Below are 23477 nucleotides of genomic sequence, written 5' to 3'. Positions count from 1 at the left end.
TCTCTGGTTGTGTGTGTGTGTGTGTGTGTGTGTGTGTGTGTGTGTGTGTGTGTGTGTGTGTGTGTGTGTGTGTGTGTGTGTGTGTGTGTGTGTGTGTGTGTGTGTGTGTGTGTGTGTGTGTGTGTGTGTGTGTGTGTGTGTGTGTGTGTGTGTGTGTGTGTGTGTGTGTGTGTGTGTGTGTGTGTGTGCGGGCGTGCGTGCGTGCATGCCATGCGTGTTGGGGGGTGGGTGGGGTGGTACACATAATTGATGATGATTGGTGGGTGGGAGACAAGGTTGAGGTTTATAGGTTGAGTTCACACACACACACACACACCTATGACACACACACACACACACACACACACACACACACTCATAACCTCAGTCACACACACACCAACGACCAGGAGGAGTCAGAGCGATGGCAAGTCCAACGACTTCAAAAGTAGCTTTCGCAAACTGGAAGTATAAGCGCTACTTTTCCCTCGTTGAGGTGAAAGGTAAGAATGTTTATGTAACGTGCAACTTATGCCCAGGAAGAAAGAGTCTCTCCACATTGGTGGCAAGTAATTCTAATCTAATGAAGCCTCACATGAGCCTCACATGAGATAACATGAGCTCCACTACCAAAGGAGTAGTATACTGATAATATTTAAACTATAGTAGGCCTACTGATAATATTTACAATAATGTATTGAATTTGATTGGTGTCTCTCACATTGCCCCACAGCAACATTACAATAGTGTACATTAATGTACAATGTTTTATAATAATAATTGATTCTATTTAGTGTCCAATTCATTCATTTAACATATCTAATATTGGGGGCATCCAAGTTATTTGACATATTTGAACATTTAAAGAAAAAAAGTAACACAGTAGTTACTTTCCCTGGTAATTAGTTACTTTTATAATAATGTTACTCAGTTACTAACTCAGTTACTATTTGTAAGAAGTAACTAGTAACTATAACTAATACATTTTTTTAAATAACGTGCCCAACACTGATCATCAGTCTCTTAGAGGCCTTGAAGAGGCCTTGAAGAGGCCAAAAGCTAAAGTCCATTAATTGATCCATCTCTCTCTCTCTCTATCTTTCACCGATCTTTAGATGGACTGAAACTCCTTGTTTCTATTGTGAAAGATAAAGAGGTGAACTGTTGCTAGCAAAGGTCTTAAAGGGACATCTATATATATACAACGAGAGCATTGTATCCGAGTGGGTTTAATTTTAAATGCAACATAATCTCATTTAATCCCCCAACAATCCAGCTCTGTCTAAGTGGTGTTCCTCTCAGATCATCTAAGGTTTTGCAATTATGCACACACTTACAGTTCTGCTTCTCTGACTTCAGCTGTGGACCCGCAGGGCAGCCACTGCCTGACAAAGCAAAGTGTTTACAGTAGTATTTTACAATTATCCAAGGCTTTATTGAAACTGTGTTGAACGCTTGAAGCCATATTTGCCAGTGGGGATTACGACATGTGACGTGTTATTTGCCAAGAACATTTAATCATAGCTTTGCAGTTCTTTGAGGTGTCCTGTTGGTTTACATGGCATATCCAACGGTGGTTTAAAACCTGTCTGAAAGCATTGCAGTGCCAGTGAAACATCTTCCTCAAGGCACACAAACAAATGCAACCGGCTGTGGTATCTGTGGTATCTGTGGTAAAGATAATATCTGCATATGAAACACTCGTAATACTGGTGAGATTCTTCATTACAGTAAACGCCAATCATGTCATTTATACATCTGGAGCTGTTTGAATTGTCTTCTGTGCACAAGCATGCGTGGGTGGGTGTATTTGAATAAGACAATATTTTTTGTAGGGTATATTGCATAAGCACTTTCTCTAATCTGACTTTGATCTAAAATCAGAAAGGGGAACATATGTCTCATCATGCTGGAGCTCATGTATTGTGACTTTCTAATGCCATCTAGGGCTCGTTTCGCAACACAATCATAAAAGTCTTGATATGGGAAACAAAAGGAGGAGATGTGGTACAACTTGGATTGGATGTCACTTCTTGGAAGTGGAGGATATTGTCATTGCCGTGAATACAATGAACGGGCGTCTCAGCTGTCTGACGGAGACGCATTGCTGGGATTTTCCTTCTCACACGTGTCCTTCAAATCTGTAAAAAAGAAGAAGAAAAGAAACATGTTGAGAATCTATAATTTGTTTCCAAATGTGACAAAACAGCTACAAGAGTCTCCCAAAAGCAGTGTGGGAAAGTTTGAAATGTAAACATTCCCGTCTGGAGTACAGAAATTAGGCTTTATCTCTGATGGGGGGACTGTGGCACAGCAAAACACTATTTCCTGTATATGAGAACATAAACAGGAGGAGGAAGACAAATTGTGCAAAAATGTATTTGTGGCATGGTTGAAAGTAAAGCATGACGCCTTAGGAGAAATGGTAAAACCTTTGGTTAATAGACTATTGTAAGAAAGTTGCACATGAGTTGCATTAACCCTAAAGCCGTCTTCTGGATAAATGAGGGCAAAATCATTTTTTTTTATTTTTTAAAATACTTTCCGTAATCTGAGCGGTACAAGACTTGGCTACTTTTCCTAAATTTGCCACCTGAACACACACAAAAAAATGTACTCGATTCTACAATGTTAAGTGCTTGAAAAAAAAAGTCCTTAATCCCGCCTTCGTGGACAAAAATGGCCAAGGAATGAATGGAAAAAACTGTAATTCCGAGCATATTTTTTTTATTTGTCCAATAAAAATCAATAAATCCAACACAATGCAGATCATACATACACACAAATGAAGGAGTGAGCCTATACAACATTCTCAAAGTGGTAAACACGCACACACACCCACACACACACTCAAACACACACATCCACAAAAGCATTGCATTGAAAGCCCTTGAATGAGCCTATTACAGAGTGAGTTTTAGTTTTTTATTTTTGTCAAATAAAAAACAGTCACTCACACATACACAAACAAAGGAATTGAATGAGCCAATAACTGGGCAATTTTTAAAAATAAAAAAAAGTAAAAAAAAATTGTTAAAACATTGGTTTACAGAGTTCAGCCCATATGCAGCGATTGAGTTATTGCCATCTGGCTATTGATATTTTAGCTTTAAAAATAAATTAATACCATCATAGGTCACCAGATGTCACCAAGTCACCACATTTTTTAGGTTTTGGCTCTCTAGACTTGCTGATATGTTTTTTTTTTTTACTTAAGTTAAAGAAATATTAAATATAACATAAAAATAAGCATATTTTACATTAAAAATATGGTACTTTTAGAGGTAAATAAATTCATTAATACCCCAAAAATAACCAAAAAAAGGCATCCATTAAAGATGTTGATATAACATTTATTTAAAAAAAAAAATGGACCTTTAATGTGTCCACGAGGGCGGGATTAAGGGCTGTTATGCGAGGGTGGCTTGAGGGTTAATGGATTACTTGCATGGTACTTTTTTTGTCCTGTTTGGAACTAGACATCACCATTTTGAAAGAGACATTCAGCAAATCTCCTCTCGTGTTTCTGTTTTGAAGTCCATAAAAGTGCATCTATCCATCATAAACGTGCTCCACACGGCTCCGTGGGGTTTATAAAGGCCTTCTGAAGCGAAGCAATGCGTTTGTGTAAGAAAAATATCCATATTTAAAACTTTGTTGTGCTCTATCCTCTGTGCTTCCTCGTCCAGCACAGGAACTTACGCTACGCCTGAGTCTCTCGTGAACACTCGTACGACAGTTAGCTGAAGATTACAGTTTGTAACGTTTTAAATATGGATATTTTTCTTACACAAACGCATCGCTTCACTTCAGAAGGCCTTTATTTAACCTCTGGAGCTGTGTGGAGCAGTTATATGATGGATAGATGCACTTTTATGGACTTCAAAACAGAAACAGCCATTCACTGCCATTACAAAGCTTGGAAGAGCCAGGACATTTTTTAATTGAACTCGATTGTGTTCGTCTGAAAGAAGAATGTCATATACACCTAGGATGGGGTAATTTTCATTTTTGGGTGAACTATCCCTTTAAGTGGCCTATTATTTCTTAATATTATATTGGGCCTTATTTTAATGGTCTGAGCGGATGGTCTGAAGCGCAAAAACGTTCAGCGCGTCAGGCGCATGATCCAAAAGGGTTGTCCCTCGTCACTTAATGAGTCATGGGTTTGTTTTCAGCGCAATGAGCAATAAACCAATCAGAGTCTCATCTCCCATTCCCTTTAAAAGCCAGTTACGCTCGTGCCATGGCGGATTCACTATTTACATGAGAGCAGAATATAGACACCCTCAACCTGACGAGTCAGTTTAAATCATAGACTGTAAAAAAATATGGACGTAGTGTCTGTGACGTCACCCATAGGATTCTGAAGAGCAGTTTTGAAGCGTAAAGTAGGGTCGAGCTGGCCGTCGCCATCTTGGCAGTGCGTCAGTCCCGGATAACAGAAAATGGGCAAAGAGGCGGGACGTGGGCGGAGCTGAGGTGACGCGATGACTAACAGACAGCAGACAAACGACAATCCACCTGTCACTCAAAGTGGCCACGCCCTTAAAAACATCCACCCCCCTCACAGTCGTCATGAAGGGCAAAATTAGCCGTATAGACCAAAACCAAAATGTGTCCCAGACTGTAAACATGTGTTCTTCTGCTGTAAAGTTGGGCATTTTAACATGACCTCAATGAGATTCTGCTCCTTCTGGAGTCTGTCTCTAGTGGCCAGTCCATGAATTGCTGTTTAAGTCACTGCCGCTTGGTTTAAATACAATCCCAAATCAGAAAAAGTTGGGACAGTATGGAAAATGCAAATTTAAAAAAAAAGAAGTGATTTCTAAATTTACTTTGACTTGTATTTCATTGCAGACAATATGAATACAAAATATTTCATGTTTTGTCTGATCAACTTCATGTCATTTGTAAATATGCATCCTTTCCTGTCATTCAGACCTGCAACACATTTAAAAAAAAGTTGGGACAGTAAAGCATTTACCACTTTGTAATGTTGCCATTCCTTTTCACAACACTTAAAAGACGTTTAGGGACTGAAGACACCAAGTGATGAAGTGTTTCAGGTGTAATTTTGTCCCATTCTTCCTGCAAACAAGTCTTAAGGTGGGCAACAGTACGGGGTCTTCGTTGTCGCATTTTGCGCTTCAAAATGCGCCACACATTCTCTATTGGAGACAGGTCGGGACTGAGGCAGGCCAGTCAAGTACCCGAACCCTCTTCCTCCGCAGCCAGGACTTTGTAATGTGTGCAGAATATGGTTTTGCATTGTCTTGTTGAAATATGCATAGACGTCCCTGGAAAAGATGTCTTCTTGAAGGCAGCATATTATGCTCCAAAATCTCTATTTTCTTTTCAGCATTAATGGTGCCTTCACAGAAGTGCAAGTTACCTTTGCCAAGGGCACTGACACAACCCCATACCATGACAGACCCTGGCTTTTGGACTTGTTGCTGGTAACAGTCTGGATGATCCTTTTCTTCTTTGGTCCGGAGCACACGGCGTCCATTCCTCCCAAAAAATACCTGAAATACTGATTCATCTGACCACAGTACACGTTTCCACTGTGTGATGGTCCATCCCAGATGCCTCCGAGCCCAGAGAAGTCGACAGCGCTTCTGGACACTGTTAACATCGGGCTTCCTTTTGGCACAGTACAGTTTTAACTGGCATTTGTGGATGTAACTACGTATTGTGGTCCTTGACAAAGGTTTGCCAAAGTAGTCCTGAGCCCATGTGGTGATATCGCTTATAGATGAATGATGATTCTTGATGCAGTGCCGCCTGAGGGATCGGAGATCACGGTTGTTCAGCTTAGGCTTGCGCCCTTGTCCTTTACGCACTGAAATTCCTCCAGATTCCTTGAATCTTTTAATTATGTTATGCACTGTTGAATGTGAAATATCCAAATCTCTTCCTATCTTTCTTTGAGGAACATTGTTTTTAAACATTTCAATAATTTTCTCACGTATTTGTTGGCAAACTGGTGATCCTCGGCCCATCTTTGCTCCTAAAGGATTAGACCTTTCTTGGATGCTGCTTTTGTACCAAATCATAATTACAATCACCTGTAGACATCACCTGTTTCAAATGACATCATTATTTAACCATTTTACCTCATTACTAGCCCTAAATTGCTCCTGTCCCAACTTTTTTTGAAATGTGTTGCAGGTCTGAATGACAGGAAAGGATGCATATTTACAAATGACATGAAGTTGACCAGAAAAAAATATATATATATTTTGTGTTCATATTGTCTGCAATGAAATAGAAGTCAAAGTAAATTTAGAAATCACTTCTTTTTTCTTTTTTTTTTTGCGTTTTCCATACTGTCCTAACTTTTTCTGATTTGGGGTTGTACATGTGTGTATTGCCACGATTGGTTAAATAATTAGCCAATTTCATTCCTTCTACAGTAAGAGCTTGCCATCGTCGATCCACTGTGTTGCTTCAAGGAACGCCATGGCTGAAGGAGGAGCTTTGATGTCGGAGCGCTCGTCGGGGACAGTGTGATTGCGTTCTTAATGGATCAAGTTTCAAGCAACGTTTCAGCGGATGGCTCAATGAATCTACGGGGAGCGATTGGACCGATTTAATGAACTGGCAAAGGAACTGTTACAAGTTGTTTGGTGGATCGCAGTGAGTACCAAAGACAAAGAAATTGATTCTGAAGAGACTCTTTTCTCGTTTTTCCCTGATTTAAAGGGCTTTGAACATTGCTGCAATTAATTTGCCTATGTATGGACTAACGTGTATTGAAACGTTCAGTTTCACATTTAAGGGTTAATGTTTTAGCACATGTGGTAAAGGTGAATCTGCTGAACATATGTTATCAATCAACTTGAATGTTAAATGAGAAAAATGTCGTTTTAATGTAATTTTAGTGAAATTTAAATGCAAGAGAAAATGTCAAAGTCAGATGCAGGTGCAAAGGAGGCCGATAGGCAACTTGATGGTCAGGTAGAAACTCAAAGTGAGAGTGCACGCCGTTCAAAGCGCACGCATGTTCCTACTGAAAAAATGTTAGCTTATCAGCAAGAAGAGCTACAAAAGAAAGAGAAAAGGGTTGAATCTCTATATAATCACTGGAAAATAGAAGCTCGCAGTGCACGTGAGCATCTTAAATCAGATGCCCTACAGACTCAGTTAGCTATTTTGGTCGATACTTTAGAGGAGGCCAAGAACAAAGTTTTAAATGCCTATGATGACTTTAGAGAGCATGTCTCACCTGCTATTGAAATGAGGAGAAAAATGGACGCATGTGAAGCGGTAACAGCTGATATTGTTAAAATTGTTTATGAGAGAATATCAGGTGTAGATGGAGATTTTAATGATGTAAGGGAGAGAAGCCGTCTTCGCACCTTATTAAACCATCAATATGCCCACTCAATTTTTGGTTCAACAAGTTCACGAGTCAGTCAGAAAACTAGTAATTATTCTAGTAATCCCTCTGTCATGTCAAGCTTAGAAGTCAAGCGAGTAGATGCTGCAGCAGAAGTAGCGGCCAAGCAAGCTGCGTATAATGTTCTGCTAGAAGAAACAAAGCAAAAGGAAAAGATAAACCAGTTAGAAGAACAGCACAAAAGAGTCATTGATGGTGAGTGGAAGGAGCTAGAGCGAATTCAAGCACAAAAAGATCTAAAAGCAGCTCAAGCTAAGTTAGAAATCTATAGTCAAGAATTTGAGAAAGAAAAGATTAATTCACCCAAAGATTGTGGTGGCATGAACAGGTCAGAGTCTGATTTCCCTCAAGAAGGTATGGCAAAGCAAGAAACGTCTCAAAGGGTGGGTCATGAAACCAGGAGGGCGACAGTTCAAGCATTTCAAGACGGCATGGTTATGAGCAAATTGCCAGTACCAGAACCTCCTGTCTTCACGGGTGACCCCATTCATTTCATTGAGTTTAAACAATCCTTTACGGCCCTTATTGACAAGAGAACCATTTCTTCTGCTGATAAGATGTTTTATCTCAGGAAATATGTGAGTGGTCCTGCTAGAAACGCTTTAGAAGGAACTTTCTTCAGAACAGATGACGAAGCCTATCAAGATGCATGGTGCAGATTGAACAGTCGTTATGGCCAGCCATTTGTGGTTCAAAAGGCGTTCAGAGAAAGGCTTGCAAGCTGGCCTAGAATTCAGCCAAAGGATGCCATTGGTCTTCAGACTTTCTCTGACTTTCTAAATGCATGCCAGGGTGCCATGCCACATGTCAAAGGCCTTCAAATTTTAAATGACTACCAAGAAAATCAGAAACTTGTGTTGAAATTACCTGATTGGGCAATTAGCAGATGGAATCGTCAAGTCACACAATCTCTTTCTGAAAACCATGAGTATCCCACTTTTAAAAAATTTGCTGCATTTGTGTCAACTGAAGCAGAGGTTGCTTGTAATCCAGTTACCTCCTTTCACACTCTCCGTGCTGCAGAACCTGTAAATGAGAAGGCAAGTCTGAAAGAGACCAACAGAAACAGAGTAAGAGTTTTCAGTACTCAAACGAACGTAGAGAGTCAAAAAGTTACCAAACCAGGGAATAAGATTCTGTGTGTGCTTTGTCAGAAAGATAACCATCACCTTGACAACTGTTTCAGTTTTCTCAGCAGACCATTGGAGGAGCGACGGAAATGTGTCCAGGAAAAGAGGCTTTGCTATGGATGTCTCAAGTCTGGCCACAGTGCTAAGGAATGTCGCTGCCGTCTCACTTGTAATGTGTGTAAGAGGAGACATCCAACTAGTTTGCATGATGAGAACTTTGCAATGGCAATTAAGACATCACTTCCTGCTGTTCAGTCTCAAAGTGAATCTAATGTGATGAATGCAGTGGCCTTAAGTGTAACTGGAGAAGAGCGAAGTACGTATACTTCAATGATTGTACCTGTCTGGGTGTCCACAAGGCAGAAACCAAGCTGTGAGAAACTGGTGTATGCGCTTTTGGATTCACAGAGTGATACCACATTTATTGATAAAGAAGTGTGTGATGCTTTACAGGCAACAACGTTTCCAGTGCAATTGAAGCTCACCACCATGCTTGGAAAGGATACCGTTCTGCAAAGTGACAGAGTGTCAGGACTTCGAGTCAGAGCATATAAGTCCGGTAATTATATTGACTTGCCACCTACATACACCAAGGACTGCATACCAGTTAATCGTAACCACATTCCTACTTGTGATGATGCTAAAAAGTGGAATCATCTTACAGTCATTGCGGACAAGATGCCATCATTGCAAGACTGTGATGTTGCTCTTTTAATAGGCTACAATTGCTCAAGGTCGATGACTCCCCGAGAAGTAATAACAGGAGGAGATGATGATCCCTATGCCATTCGGACAGACTTGGGATGGAGCATAGTAGGTTGTTCTTCACCACATTCCGATCTGCCTGGAATCAGTGGACTGTGTCATCGCACTACGGTTAAGGAGCTCCCTTCTATCACTCCAGGTGATGTGATTCGTGTCCTCGAGAGTGAGTTTAAAGACACTGAAGAAGAGAGTGCAAGGGTGTCTCAGGATGACATTCTTTTTCTCGAAAAATTGAAGGAAGGGATATGGAAGAATGTCCATGGCCATTATCAAATGCCACTTCCATTTAAGGTGAGACCCAATTTGCCAAGCAACAAACAATGCGCTATGGTTAGACTCAATCATCTCAAAAGAAAGATGCTAAAGGATGAGTTGTATAAGGAACGCTACAGTGAGTTCATGAATGAGATCTTTCAGAGAGGAGATGCTGAGGAAGTGCACAGCAGTGGCAAGGAAGGAGAAACCTGGTACTTACCTCATCATGGTGTCTTCCATCCAAAGAAGGTTGACAAGCTGCGTGTAGTCTTCGATTGTTCTGCAAGGTATGAAGGCTATTCCTTGAATGATCATCTACTACAAGGTCCTGATTTGATTAACAATCTTAATGGCATCTTAATTCGTTTTCGTCAACATCCCATTGCTCTTATGTGTGACGTAGAGAAGATGTATCATCAGTTTCATGTAGATGAGTCTGACCGAGACTTCTTGCGATTCTTGTGGTGGAAGGATGGAAATCTTAACCAACCCGCCAATGAGTTTCGTATGAAAGTTCATCTCTTTGGTGCCACCTCATCCTCAGGGTGTGCAAATTATGGCTTGAAACATCTTGCAACTGAAAACAGTGATTTGTATCCCTTTGGTTCACAGTTTGTGATCAAAAACTTTTATGTAGATGATGGAGTAATCAGTGTGGAGAATGCAGAAGAAGCCATTAAGGTTGCAGTTGAGGCAAGGAAGCTCTGTGCTATGGGTGGCCTACGGCTCCACAAATTTGTCTCTAACAGCAAAATAGTACTGGACAGCATTCCCACTTCAGAAAAGATCTATGACATGAAAAACTTTGATCTTGCATTTGATGAGCTACCCCTAGAAAGAACTCTTGGCATACAATGGGAAAGAGAATCTGACTGTTTGAAGTTCAAGGTTCAGTTGAAAAATCAGCCTGCTACTCGGCGAGGCATATTGTCTACTGTTGCTTCTGTCTATGATCCTTTAGGACTCATCGTACCTGTTTTGTTGAGTGGAAAGAGAACACTGCAGGAAGTGTGTAAGCGCGGCAGTGGATGGGACGATCCTCTGCCAGATGCACTCAATCTAAGGTGGGAGCGATGGAGACAAGATTTGAATAATCTGCAGAAAATAGATGTACCACGAACATATGCACCATCTAGTTTCGGAAGAGCTATTCAAATTGAATTGCATCACTTTTCTGATGCTAGTGTCTACGGGTATGGTCAATGTTCATATTTGAGACTTAAAAATAAGGATGGAGATATTCACTGTGCACTAGTGATGGCAAAATCGCGAGTTGCACCTCTTAAGGTTACAACAATCCCCAGATTGGAGCTAGCTGCTGCTGTTGTTTCTGTCAAAGTGAGTAGCCTGCTTAAGCGAGAACTGGACTATGTTGTTCAGGAAGAGACATTCTGGACTGATTCCAAAGTAGTATTAGGATATATAAGTAATGAGGCACGCAGATTTCACACTTTTGTTGCAAATCGAGTACAAAGAATACATCTCAGTACAACTCCTCAGCAGTGGAAGTATGTTCCGACGGAGGAAAACCCTGCTGATCATGCATCCAGGGGTTTGACAGTGAAGGAGTTACTTACCTCAAACTGGTTTACTGGCCCAAAGTTCTTGTGGGACAAAGAAATGTCTGTGCCAGAAGAGCATGTTCCTGAACTTCTTTTTGGAGATCCAGAGATAAAGTCATGTTGTGTTTTAAATACAGAGTGCACAAGGAGTTGGGGCCTGCTTGATGGTCTTTCAAAGTTTTCTTCTTGGTCAAAGGCAACCAGAGCTGTAGCTCGTCTCTTGAGAAGAGCCAACAAAGTCAAGTCTAATCACATCAGTACTGTATCAGAGCAACAAAAGGCGAAACTTTGCATAATCAAATGTCTGCAATCTAGTTCCTACAAGGATGAGCTGAAAGAAATAACGGGTGGGAGAAGCGTCTCGTCTCGCAGCACCTTGTACCCTCTTGACCCTTTCATGGATGAAGATGGTGTGTTAAGGGTGGGAGGTAGGCTTTGCCGTTCAACCTTTCCAGACTCTGTGAAACATCCAATAATAATTCCTAAGAATCATCATGTCACAGAAATGATTGTTGCTCACTTTCATAACAAAGTTGCACATCAGGGGAAAGGATTCACTATAAATGAGATTCGATCTAATGGCTTTTGGATCCCAGGGATTAACAGAATTGTAGCATCTTGCATCAGGAGTTGCATTGTTTGCAGGAAACACAGGCGACCTGTTGAAGAACAGAGAATGGCTGATTTCCCCTCAGAGAGAGTGGTTCCATCATCTCCGTTTACATATACTGGCATGGACTGCTTTGGCCCATTTCTTATCAAGCAGGGCAGAAGTGTTCATAAGAGATACGGTCTTCTCCTTACTTGTTTTAGTTCTCGTGCTATACACATCGAAATGCTTACTGACATGACCACAGATTCATTTATCAATGCTCTGCGTTGTTTTATTGCCATAAGAGGTACTGTGCAACAGATAAGGTCTGATCAAGGCAGCAACTTCGTTGGCGCAAAAAATGAGTTGAAGGATGCACTTAAGGAGATGGACGTGGAAAGAGTGACAACCTTCCTACTGGAGAAGCAGTGTGACTTCCTTATGAATGCACCACGTGCAAGTCATGTTGGTGGTGTGTGGGAACGTCAAGTTAGAACCATAAGATCTGTGCTGAATGCGACTCTTGCACTTCACCCAGGAAGGCTAAATGACTCCTCTTTACGAGCTTTCTTGTATGAAGCAATGGCCATTGTGAATAGTAGACCGCTCACCGTGGATTGCTTGACTGATCCTCAGAGTCTAGCACCAATTACTCCGAATCATCTACTCACGTTAAAAACGACTGCTGCTTTGCCTCCACCAGGAAACTTTATCCGGGAGGATGTGTTTGCACGGAAAAGATGGAGACATGTGCAGTACTTGGCGGAACAATTTTGGAGTCGTTGGAGGAAAGAGTATCTTGCGAGTATAACCGCCCGACAGAAGTGGAATGTGACTAGGAGAAACCTTCAAGTCAATGACGTTGTCATTATCAAGGAAGAGGAAGTGCCTAGAAACGAATGGAGGCTTGGCAGGATAAAGGACGTTGTTGTTAGCAGTGACGGGCTTGTGAGAAGGGCCAAGATTCTTCTAGGTGACTCAAAGCTTAACGCAAAGGGCAAGCGTATTAGTAAACCGTCCATAATCGAAAGACCAGTGCAAAAACTTGTTTTATTAATGGAGGGACATTAGGATCTTTCAAGGGTTTATCATTGAGACATTGTAAGATCAATGATTATTTTAATATTTCTAAACTCATGTTTCGGAATTTTAATGTTTTTTTTGGGGTCATAAAGGTCAAAAGAAAAAAAAAACGAAAGTAAAAGAAAATAAAAAAAAAAAGGGACAAAGGGAAATTATTCGTGCTTGTACATTTGGTGTGATGTTTGCACTCATAATTTGGTGGGAGTGTTAATAATTTGCTTTGCATTGTTTGCTTTATTTTCATTTATTATTATTATTATTATTATTCATATTCCTTTATATGATTACTTGTTTGTATTTCTGCGTGGTATTTGTTTTCCAGCTTTTCTTTGGTTTCATTTATGTTATGATAACGAAGGTCTTTTATTTTGACATCCGGTTGAGCAGAGGATGTGGATATATTGAGTGTTGTTCAAACAGTTCAGTATGGAACGAGGCCTAGATGCACAAGTCTTAGCATCGACGGTTCACGGTGCAAGGAGTTTTTAGCTTCTGGTTTAAATGGAGAACAAGCTCTTACGGGTTGATTCCCTCGAAGCATGATGGCGATGTTTATGGTGTCCAACGATGATCGCAATAAAGTGTGGGAATCACCAGTCCAAGACTCAATCCAATTATTAAGCCAGGTAGCTACAGGTACTTCTTTTGAATAAGTACTTACTTCATGACCGCTAAAAGAGTATGTTCTATATAGTGTGAATGTAATGCGGACACTCTACATTGGCCCTGTTATCGCTTCACCGTCATTCATAAATCCTCTCCTGTGGCCTCACGGGATCACAGGATCGCTACAACCTCAACTCACCTGAGCCTCACAGTTCACTTTCATTCTATGCAAAAGCGTGGCCGGGACATTTGATTCATTAAAGGGTTAGTTCACCCAAAAATGAAAATTCTGTCATTAATTACTTCCCCTCATGTCGTTCGACACCCGTAAGACCTCCGTTCATCTTCGGAACACAAATGAAGATATTTTAGTTGAAATCTCATGGCTCTGAAAGGCCTCCATTGGCACAATGCACTTTACACTCTCAAGACCCATAAAAGTTACTAAAGACGTCGTTACAAAGTCCATCTCACTACAGTGGTTCTACAATAACTTTATGGAGTGACGAGAATAGTTTTTGTGCGCAAAAAAAACCTAAATAACGACTTATATAGTGATGACGATTTCAAAACACAGCATCATAAAGTGCATTGTGCCAATGGAGGCCTTTCAGAGCCATCAGATTTCAACTAAAATATCTTCATTTGTGTCTGAAGATGAACGGAGGTCTGACGGGTGTCGAACGACATGAGGGTAAGTAATTAATGACAGAATTTTCATTTTTCGGTGAATTAACCCTTTTAAGAGATTTATTTTGTGTTCCATGGAAAAGATTTCAAATGGTTTCAAATAACTTCTTTCAAATTCTTAGGTGAACTATGCCTTTAAATGCCTTGAACAAGAGTGAAATGGTGATGGATCACCCACACTCAAAAAATATTGATACAAGCTGCATCCGAAATCACATACTTCCCTACTATATAGTAGGCGAAAAACAGAATGTGACAAAAAAAAGTATGTCCGAATTCACAGTATAGAGCAGGCAAAAAGTACCAGGATGACCTACTACTTCGGGTGAGATTCTGAAGTGTGCATACGATGGACACTTTTACTGTCCCATGAGGCCACGGGGGAGGATTTGTGAATGGCAATGAAGGGACGCAACTGACGCTGGTAGGTCACGTGACAGCATCTTTTTTATTTTATTTAAATATTTGTCAAATGCATTATTCAAATCAGCATGAATCTGTTAATAGACCCTTTTCACATTTCCGGGTTTCTCAGAGCGGAAGTCGTCATAGTTGGGTTAAATATTATAGCTGTGAATGAGAGAATACATTAAAAAAAAATGTGTGTGTGCCCATTTGCTCACATAGCAAAAGAAAAACGCCACAGTAGTGATTTCACAACTTTCAAAAAGAGGGAAAAAATAGAGTGAGATTGATAACGGCAGTGAAAAGAGAGAAATATGTTCATTTTTACCATCACTCCCATAGACGCTATTACTAAACACCCTCACAGCAGCGGTAACTTTTTTATTGTAATTTGATGCAAAAGTAATAAAATACAAAGTATTAGTGTTATAAATGTACACATATATTTTTTTTAAATGAAAATACAAAAAAAACGTTGCAGGATTTACGATATTGATGACCGTTAAAACGCGTCATCACAGTCTGTGAAAAGGGTCTATTGTGAAAACTATTACATTTATTCTGTTGAAAAGTATGAACATGCATGGTCAAAATATGGCTACCAGTTGAAATGTAAGATTGTAACAAACCGGGTTTATTGATGATAAATGTGGTTATTGTATTTAGAACGCATTCTGTTTATTCCCAGACAATAACAGTGTCGGCCCAGATCCAGCCCACATCTGGTACACTATGTTTCTGTCTGGGTTAGTATTGCAGAAATCTTACCTGTTCCATTTATGTATGACTGAAAAATAGGCATCATTATGTATATAATTATGTTAAAACTTTATATGCAAGTACATCATCTAAACATTTTTGAACCTGCAACCACTAAATAAAGATAATACAAATACAAAATGTTCTACTCACAATTAAGCACTGTCCTGTACACTTGAGTGTAGCCAAACTCTTTGTTCGTATTCAAATCCACAGTAAAGAGAAAGCGCAGTTCCAGCGGGAGCTCGGATCTGGGCATGTTTATGACGGCTGGGATGATCCTCTGGGACATGGGCCCTTCAGACAGGACCTGGTGCATCTGATACAAGCACCAATCATCCTTCAGAAAGTCTGGGGTGACCAGTAGCACCCAGCAGTGGCTGTCCCGCACGGCCTGCAGGAGCTCAGAGGACACAGCGCCTCCTGGTGGACAGTCCCGCTCCTGCAGGTAACAGCGCAGACCTTTAGAGGGCTCTTCGAGGAAAGAGGCCAAACTCTGTGCTAGATCAATGTCCTTCTCGGTGTGACACAGACAGACGTCATATCTGCGAGCGGAGCGGAAGGATGAGGAGAGCACAGAAGGCAGAGGCTTTTCTGAGGCCGACAGCTTCACTGACGTGGAAGATTTGGAGGAGGGAGAGGAAGAGGAAGAGGAGGAGGAGCAGGAAGAGGGACACACAGAGCGGCTGGATGTGGAGCTGGAGTGTCCAGAAGAACATGTGCGTGGTTGTGCGTGGTACAACTCATTCCTTTGGTTTCCAAATCGCTGACGAAACCAGCCTGCAAAGAAATGAAATATCACACAGAAGCATGAATTAAATTAATGGATATGTCTTACTGTTAATCGATAAACTTCAACATAACCTGGTTTCTCTGTATTTTAAATATTTATTTTTGAAAAATGTATATAGGCTACATTTGAATAAATTTTGAATAGCATATATATATATATATATATATATATATATATATATATATATATATATATATATATATATATATATATATATATATATATAGGTGCTGGTCATATAATTAGAATATCATCAAAAGTTGATTTAATTCACTAATTCCATTAAAAAAGTGAAACTTGTATATTATATTCATTCATTACACACAGACTGATATATTTCAAATATTTATTTATTTTATTTTGATGATTATAACAGACAACTAAGGAAAATCCCAAATTCAGTATCTCAGAAAATTAGAATATTACTTAAAGTCCCTGTAAAGGCAATTCTGAGATTTTTTTCTAAACCCATTATAAATGTTAGAAATGTATTGCTGAAACAAATTACAAAGACTGTGAACTATGTAGTACTGAATTCAGAAGTTAGACCGTTAAACAGTTTTTCACCGTTGCTGTGTTCAGGATTTTCTGGGCGGGGCTAAAACGGTGACTCGATGACGCACTGGAGCCACTGAGCCTGGCTCCTCCCCTAACATGATCATAACTAGAGCACATTCGCATCAGTTTGGCCGCTCGATCGCGAGTTACTGTCAGTACTGTTAGTTACTATAGTCTACAACTTACAAAACAGCTCACAAAACAAACACGATGATCAAGAAGAGGTGGATTAATTTTGTGAACAGCCATCTTGATGGAGAGCTGAGGATCACCACCGACGCCTGCCTCTGAGTCTGCAGTGATCGTTTTACAAACTTTCACCGGAGACAACTGAGATTCACTGATAATCCGCTGCAGAACCGACTATCCCCCGCCCCGGCCTTAGTCCTCCCGTCCCGCCGACATCTGGTGTGTTGTGATCATAGACGCTCGTGATCAGTGAGTGTTGCCTTGTGTGCTACTGCCGCTTTCCCGCGAGTGGGCGCGGTTTCGGCACCGACAGCGGACACACCCCCAGCGTTTGAGAGCAGAGAATGCTGCTCATTTTTTCAAGTTTTTGATAAGCTATTTTATGTACTTGGCGGATTTTTTAATGATTCAAATTTGGCTGGGTGGTTAATAACACATTTATCTCTGGTGTGAGAAACTCAGAACACATGTTTAGTTTTGACTTTACAGGGACTTTAAGACCAATACAAAGAAAGGATTTTTAGAAATCTTGGCCAACTGAAAAGTATGAACATGAAAAGTATGAGCCAAGATGTCCAGCACTCAATACTTAGTTGGGGCTCCTTTTGGCTGAATTACTGCAGCAATGCGGCGTGGCATGAGGAGATCAGTCTGTGGCACTGCTCAGGTGTTATGAGCCCAGGTTGCTCTAGTAGTGGCCTTCAGCTTTTCTGCATTGTTGTGTCTGGCATATCGCATCTTCCTCTTCACAATACCCAATAGATTTTTCAGGCGAGTTTACTGGCCAATTAAGAACAGGGATACCATGGTCCTTAAACCAGCTACTGGTTGCTTTGGCACTGTGTGCAGGTGCCAAGTCCTGTTGGAAAATGAAATCTGCATCTCCATAAAGTTGGTCAGCAGCAGGAAGCCTGAAGTGCTCTAAAACTTCCTGGTATACGGCTGCGTTGACCTTGGACCTCAGAAAACACAGTGAACCAACTCCAGCAGATGACATGGCACCCCAAACCATCACTGACTGTGGAAACTTTACACTGGACCTCAAGCAACGTGGATTGTGTGCCTCTCCTCTCTTCCTCCAGACTCTGGGACCCTGATTTCAAAAGGAAATGCAAAATTTACTTTCATCAGAGAACATAACTTTGGACCACTCAGCAACAGTCCAGTCCTTTTTGTCTTTAGCCCAGACGCTTCTGACGCTGTCTGTTGTTCAAGAGTGGCTTGACACAAGGAATGCGACAGCTGAAACCCATGTCTTGCATATGTCTGTGCGTAGTGGTTCTTGAAGCACTGACTCCAGCTGCAGTCCACTCTTTGTGAATCTCCCCCACATTTTTGAATGGGTTTTGTTTCACAATCCTCTCCAGGGTGCGGTTATCCCTATTGCTTGTACACTTTTTTCTACCACATCTTTTCCTTCCCTTCGCCTCTCTATTAATGTGCTTGGACACAGAGCTCTGTGAACAGCCAGCCTCTTTTGCAATGACCTTTTGTGTCTTGCCCTCCTTGTGCAAGGTGACAATGGTCGACTTTTGGACAACTGTCAAGTCAGCAGTCTTCCCCATGATTGTGTCGCCTACAGAACTAGACTGAGAGACCATTTAAAGGCCTTTTCAGGTGTTTTGAGTTCATTAGCTGATTAGAGTGTGGCACCAGGTGTCTTCAATATCGAATCTTTTCACAATATTCAAATTTTCTGAGATATTGAATTTGGGATTTTCCTTAGTTGTCAGTTATAATCATCGTCTGTGTGTAATGAATTAATATAATATACAAGTTTCACTTTTTGAATGGAATTAGTGAAATAAATCAACTTTTTGATGATATTCTAATTATATGACCAGCACCTGTATATATATATATATAAATATATATATATATTTGTGTGTTGCACCGCTCCTGTCGGATCCAATACGGCAGGCACAGCATTGTGTTTTAATCTCAATATGTCTGCAAATCCAGTCTCGACCTGTATCTTGTTTACAATCGATTCCGCGTCGTTTAGCTCCACGAGTCGGTGGGCAGGGCTTGAGGCGGTGCTTCTGCGTCCTAATACATCAGTATCATATTCTGATATCTCTCGTTTTCTGGGTCTGGTGTCTATAAAAGCTTTTCTTTGACTAACAAGGACGTTTTCAGCTCTGAAACTCGCCGGATATTCTTATATTACGATGAACTTTTATATACCAAAGGCTCAAAGGAAAGTTGATTTCTCAATTCATTACCCCTTTAATGCTCCGGGCCTAATTTTCTGCCAGAGGTCCTGGACATCTTCTTCAGACACATGGCATCATGGATTCGATCAAATACCAACAGATAAAAAAATCAAAACCTATAATGGACCATATTTGGATCTTCCAACAGGACAGTGATCCAAAACAAACATCAAAATCAAAACAAAAATGGGTCACTGAGCACAAAACCAAGCATCTGCAATGGCCATCCCAGTCCCTGACCGGAGCCCTATAGAGAATGAGTGATGAACTGAAGAGAAGAAGCACCAACATGGATCAACCATTGCTCTGGTCTCCAAACTCATCAGGCGTTATAGGAAAAGACTCAGAGCTGTTGTCTTGGAAAAAGGAGGTTGCAAAAAGTATTTAATAAAAGGGGACAAATAATTGTTCCCAACTGTCAGGATTCTGTTCTTTGCCATATCTTTTATTTTGTAATTTGCCATTCACGTTCGCTTGTAGTTTTTGTCATGGTCTTTGTAGTTCTTTAATCAGTTCCGGGTGTTTCTGATCTGAGGTATTTAACAGGTGCTTTTTTAAGTTGGGTAAAAAATGGACAAACCCAGCAATTGGGTTGTTTTAACCCAGTGATTGGGTTGTTTTAACCAAGTGCACTGTAAAAACAATTCAGGTCTCCAATTGAAAATTTTCTAGTGACCGATCCCATCGAAATTTTCCAGTTGGCCAATTGATGCAATTTTATTCACAGAATTTGGCCAACTAAAAAATTTTGATGTGATCGGTCACTAGAAAATGTTCAATTGGAGACCTGATTTTTTTTTTAACAGTGTGTTTTTTTTTTAACAGATTGGGTTGTTTTAACCCAGCAATTGTTTTTTTAACCCGGCAGTGGGGTTAAATGTTTGCTTAAAACAACCCAATTGCTGGGTTTGTCCATTTTCAACCCAACTTGGATTGTTTTTAACCCAGCATTTTTAAGAGTGTATAGATCCAGACTATCGTTTGACTTTTTGAGGCCGTTACACCAACGTGTTTTGGAGAAAAACATTTATTTCATAATGTGATTTTCCCCCCTCTTTCAATTCTTTTACTTCAATGAAAGGTTAGTTTTTTGCCATTGTTTTTCAAGGATTAACAATGCCTATATATATTTTTTAAAGCCACCTTTGATCATATTTAACAAACTATTTTTCACACCACTTTGCTGAGATATTATGTATTCTCAAGAGCACCATACATGCACACTTTGCACTTTACAATCTGAAATGTTTAGTTCATCCCAAAAGAACTTCGACCGGCTGCACATCGTCTAAAGCTTTACTGCAATGCTTATAGTGTCGTGTTAGTGTTGTAATATGTGACATAATGACACAGCGTGACGTGCGGTGTGCCATGCACTGTTATGATGTGCAATATCCTGCACGATAACTGTGTCTAACTCGAAATAGTTTAATGTTGATTCAGCACTAATGCCATAAGAGAAATGCAATCCAATTCACCAGGACTTCATGTCGCAATGTCTGTCTCTTCTTGCGGTCCTGCTATCACTTTATTTTTGCCTTACATGTATGATAACTTAAACTGAGACTTACCCATAATGCTGCTGACGCGGCTTTCCTCCATTATTCTCCATCCTTTCAAGGATATAAACTAAAACAGACACATAACAGAATTATCTCACACTATATCTCATAGCGTATACACAAAAGTGACTTTCATACAGTAGAAAAGAATGCACAGTATCTGCCTACTGTTAATATCAGTTCCACTTTCGCATTGTATGCCTCAATAGTCGTGCATTTGTGATTGTTATGAAGTAGAATGCCAAATAAAATTGTCATTATATCCTATCCAAAGCATAATTAGCAGGTGAAATGTTAGACAGTGAGCACTTACGGTTGTTTTAGGATGAAAAGAGAGAGCAGGTCGTCTGGTGCAGAGCAGATATTTGAGGAAGTTCACGCCATCGGAAGTGATGTGCCTTTATGCACATGCTAACATAACTTGTAGCTGTTTTAAACAAATTATGATGATGATAACAAAAATAGGAAGACAGTATAGAAAAAGAGGAAGCGATTAACGAAAAGGGTGTAGTTTTGACTCTGATTTATTACTGGTGGTCCATGACTTTAGATGGATTACAGAATACTGAAACTAAAGCAGAAACTGTTTCCATTCACACGTCACCTTTATGGTTTGCCGGGATTCCCCCAGTTATGACAAATGAACGGTCAAGAATTCAAACATGCATAATGAAGTCCAGAAATGAGTCAACTGGAAGATGTTTTTCACGCTCTGGTTACTACATTATTATGCTCTAGCATTCAGCATGCATTCATATCTTAGCATAGTACTCCATTATTAGGAACTACATAATAAAGTTATGCCATTAACAAATACATTCCAAAAAGTGCTATGGTACCTTATGTTTTTGCTATAGGGGTATCATATGGTTTTAACAGTTATTTAATAATTATTACAATTAATTAACTTTTATTATTAATGATGAACTCAATATTTAAGAAACAAAGAAAAAAATGTGAAACTGAAATATGGAAATATCATTAAAAATAGACAGCAGATGGCAGCTCACTCTCCCGTAAAGCTTTAACTCAATTTGAATTGATGTGGCAAGCAGGAATTTGACATTTAAAAGGTAGAATAATTTTGAACAATATTCACAGAAAGTCGTTTAACTGCATTTTTAACTAGAAAAGAAAGTTTGACAAGACTCAAACAAATTCTGATTCCAATTTGAAATGAAGCCAATCCCTAAATTCTGAATGTTGTGATAATAACAAGCAACGTGTATATAATGTGCATAATAAATGTGCACGATAGGGAGGTTCGCCTCTCTTGAAGCTCTCTTAAAGCTAATACGGAAGTGACTTAAACTGTAATTCATCGACTGGCCACTAGAGACAGACTCCAGAAGGAGCAGAATCTCATTGAGCTCATGTTAAAATGCCCAACTTTACAGCAGAAGAACACATGTTTACAGTCTGGGAAACATTGTGGTTTTGGTCTATACGGCTAATTTTGTCCTTCATGAGGACTGTGAGGGGGGTGAATATTTTTTACAACTCATTCGTGTACATTATATAAAGCCTTAAAGTTTTGCATAATTAAAGGGTAACTAAACCCCAGCTCAGAGCTTAACTCCACCCACTAGCAATATTTGAAAAATGCTGGAAAAGTGGGCCGAGCCCAGCGGAGACAGAGGGGATGAACCGAGGGCGGGGCTGAGCGGAGGCTGTGCACCTGAGACCCGCAGTGACGGATTGATTGACAGCTGTCAGACTCGCGAGTCGCAAAGATGGAGAATGACTGGAGTGACGCCAGTAGCTTTGCAACAGAGCGCTCATTCTCCTACCTTCACCTGAAGTGGAGGAGGGTGAATTGTCTGTAGACACAGACCCAGAGCCTTATCAATGCGAGCCTCTGGCTCAAACTGCGTTAACTCCCAATGCTGACGATGCTAGCGAAGCAACAGCGCAAGAGAGAATGAACAGTCAAATCCTTATTCTGAACGCCACTAAAAATAGATCAGAGACATGCAATGTATTTTCATTCAAATGAAATTAATCAATACGCAGCGCAGGACCAATAAGTTCAAACCTAAAAGGCACTAAAGACGTTGTTACAAAGTCCATCTCACTACAGTGGTTCTACAATAACTTTATGAAGCGACGAAAAAGAGGAAGCGATTAATGAAAAGGGTGTAGTTTTGACTCTGATTTATTACTGGTGGTCCATGACTTTAGATGGATTACAGAATACTGAAACTAAAGCAGAAACTGTTTCCATTCACACGTCACCTTTATGGTTTGCCGGGATTCCCCCAGTTATGACAAATGAACGGTCAAGAATTCAAACATGCATAATGAAGTCCAGAAATGAGTCAACTGGAAGAAGATTTTTCACGCTCCGGTTACTACATTATTATGCTCTAGCATTCAGCATGCATTCATATCTTAGCATAGTACTCCATTATTAGGAACTACATAATAAAGTTATGCCATTAACAAATAAATACCAAAAAGTGTTATGGTACCTTATGTTTTTGCTATAGGAGGTATCATATGGTTTTCATTGTTATTTAATAATTATTACAATTTTAATATTAATGATGAACTCAATATTTAAGAAACAAAGAAAAAATGTGAAACTGAAATATGGAAATATCATAAAAATAGAGCGCAGATGAAAAAAAAGAGACAGAGGGGATGAACCGAGGGCGGGGCTAAGCGGAGGGTGTGCACCTGAGACCCGCAGTGATGGATTGATTGACAGCTGTCAGACTCGCGAGTCGCAAAGATGGAGAATGACTGGAGTGACGCCAGTAGCTTTGCAACAGAGCGCTCATTCTCCTACCTTCACCTGAAGTGGAGGAGGGTGAATTGTCTGTAGACACAGACCCAGAGCCTTATCAATGCGAGCCGCTGGCTCAAACTGCGTTAACTCCCAATGCCGACGATGCTAGCGAAGCAACAGCGCAAGAGAGAATGAAC

The 23477-nt window shown here is 40.2% G+C and overlaps 1 protein-coding gene across 1 annotated transcript; it reads right to left on the bottom strand.

Annotated features, from left to right (window-relative positions):
• Positions 1 to 1396: 1396 nt before the first annotated feature.
• Positions 1397 to 21159, bottom strand: tirap (toll-interleukin 1 receptor (TIR) domain containing adaptor protein). Its single transcript, XM_079825941.1, has 4 exons — positions 20863 to 21159; positions 20559 to 20616; positions 15385 to 16011; positions 1397 to 2120 (listed from the first exon to the last, which is right to left on the bottom strand). The coding sequence occupies exons 2-4, from the start codon at positions 20587 to 20589 to the stop codon at positions 2062 to 2064; spliced, it is 717 nt and encodes a 238-aa protein (XP_079682067.1). The 5' UTR covers positions 20590 to 20616; positions 20863 to 21159; the 3' UTR covers positions 1397 to 2061.
• Positions 21160 to 23477: the final 2318 nt, after the last annotated feature.

This window comes from Gobio gobio (assembly GCF_949357685.1).
Source record: "Gobio gobio genome assembly, chromosome: 9".
NCBI classification, from domain to species: domain Eukaryota; kingdom Metazoa; phylum Chordata; class Actinopteri; order Cypriniformes; family Gobionidae; genus Gobio; species Gobio gobio.
Note: the sequence above shows the minus strand (reverse complement) of the source record. Positions and strands in the feature narration are given on the sequence as shown.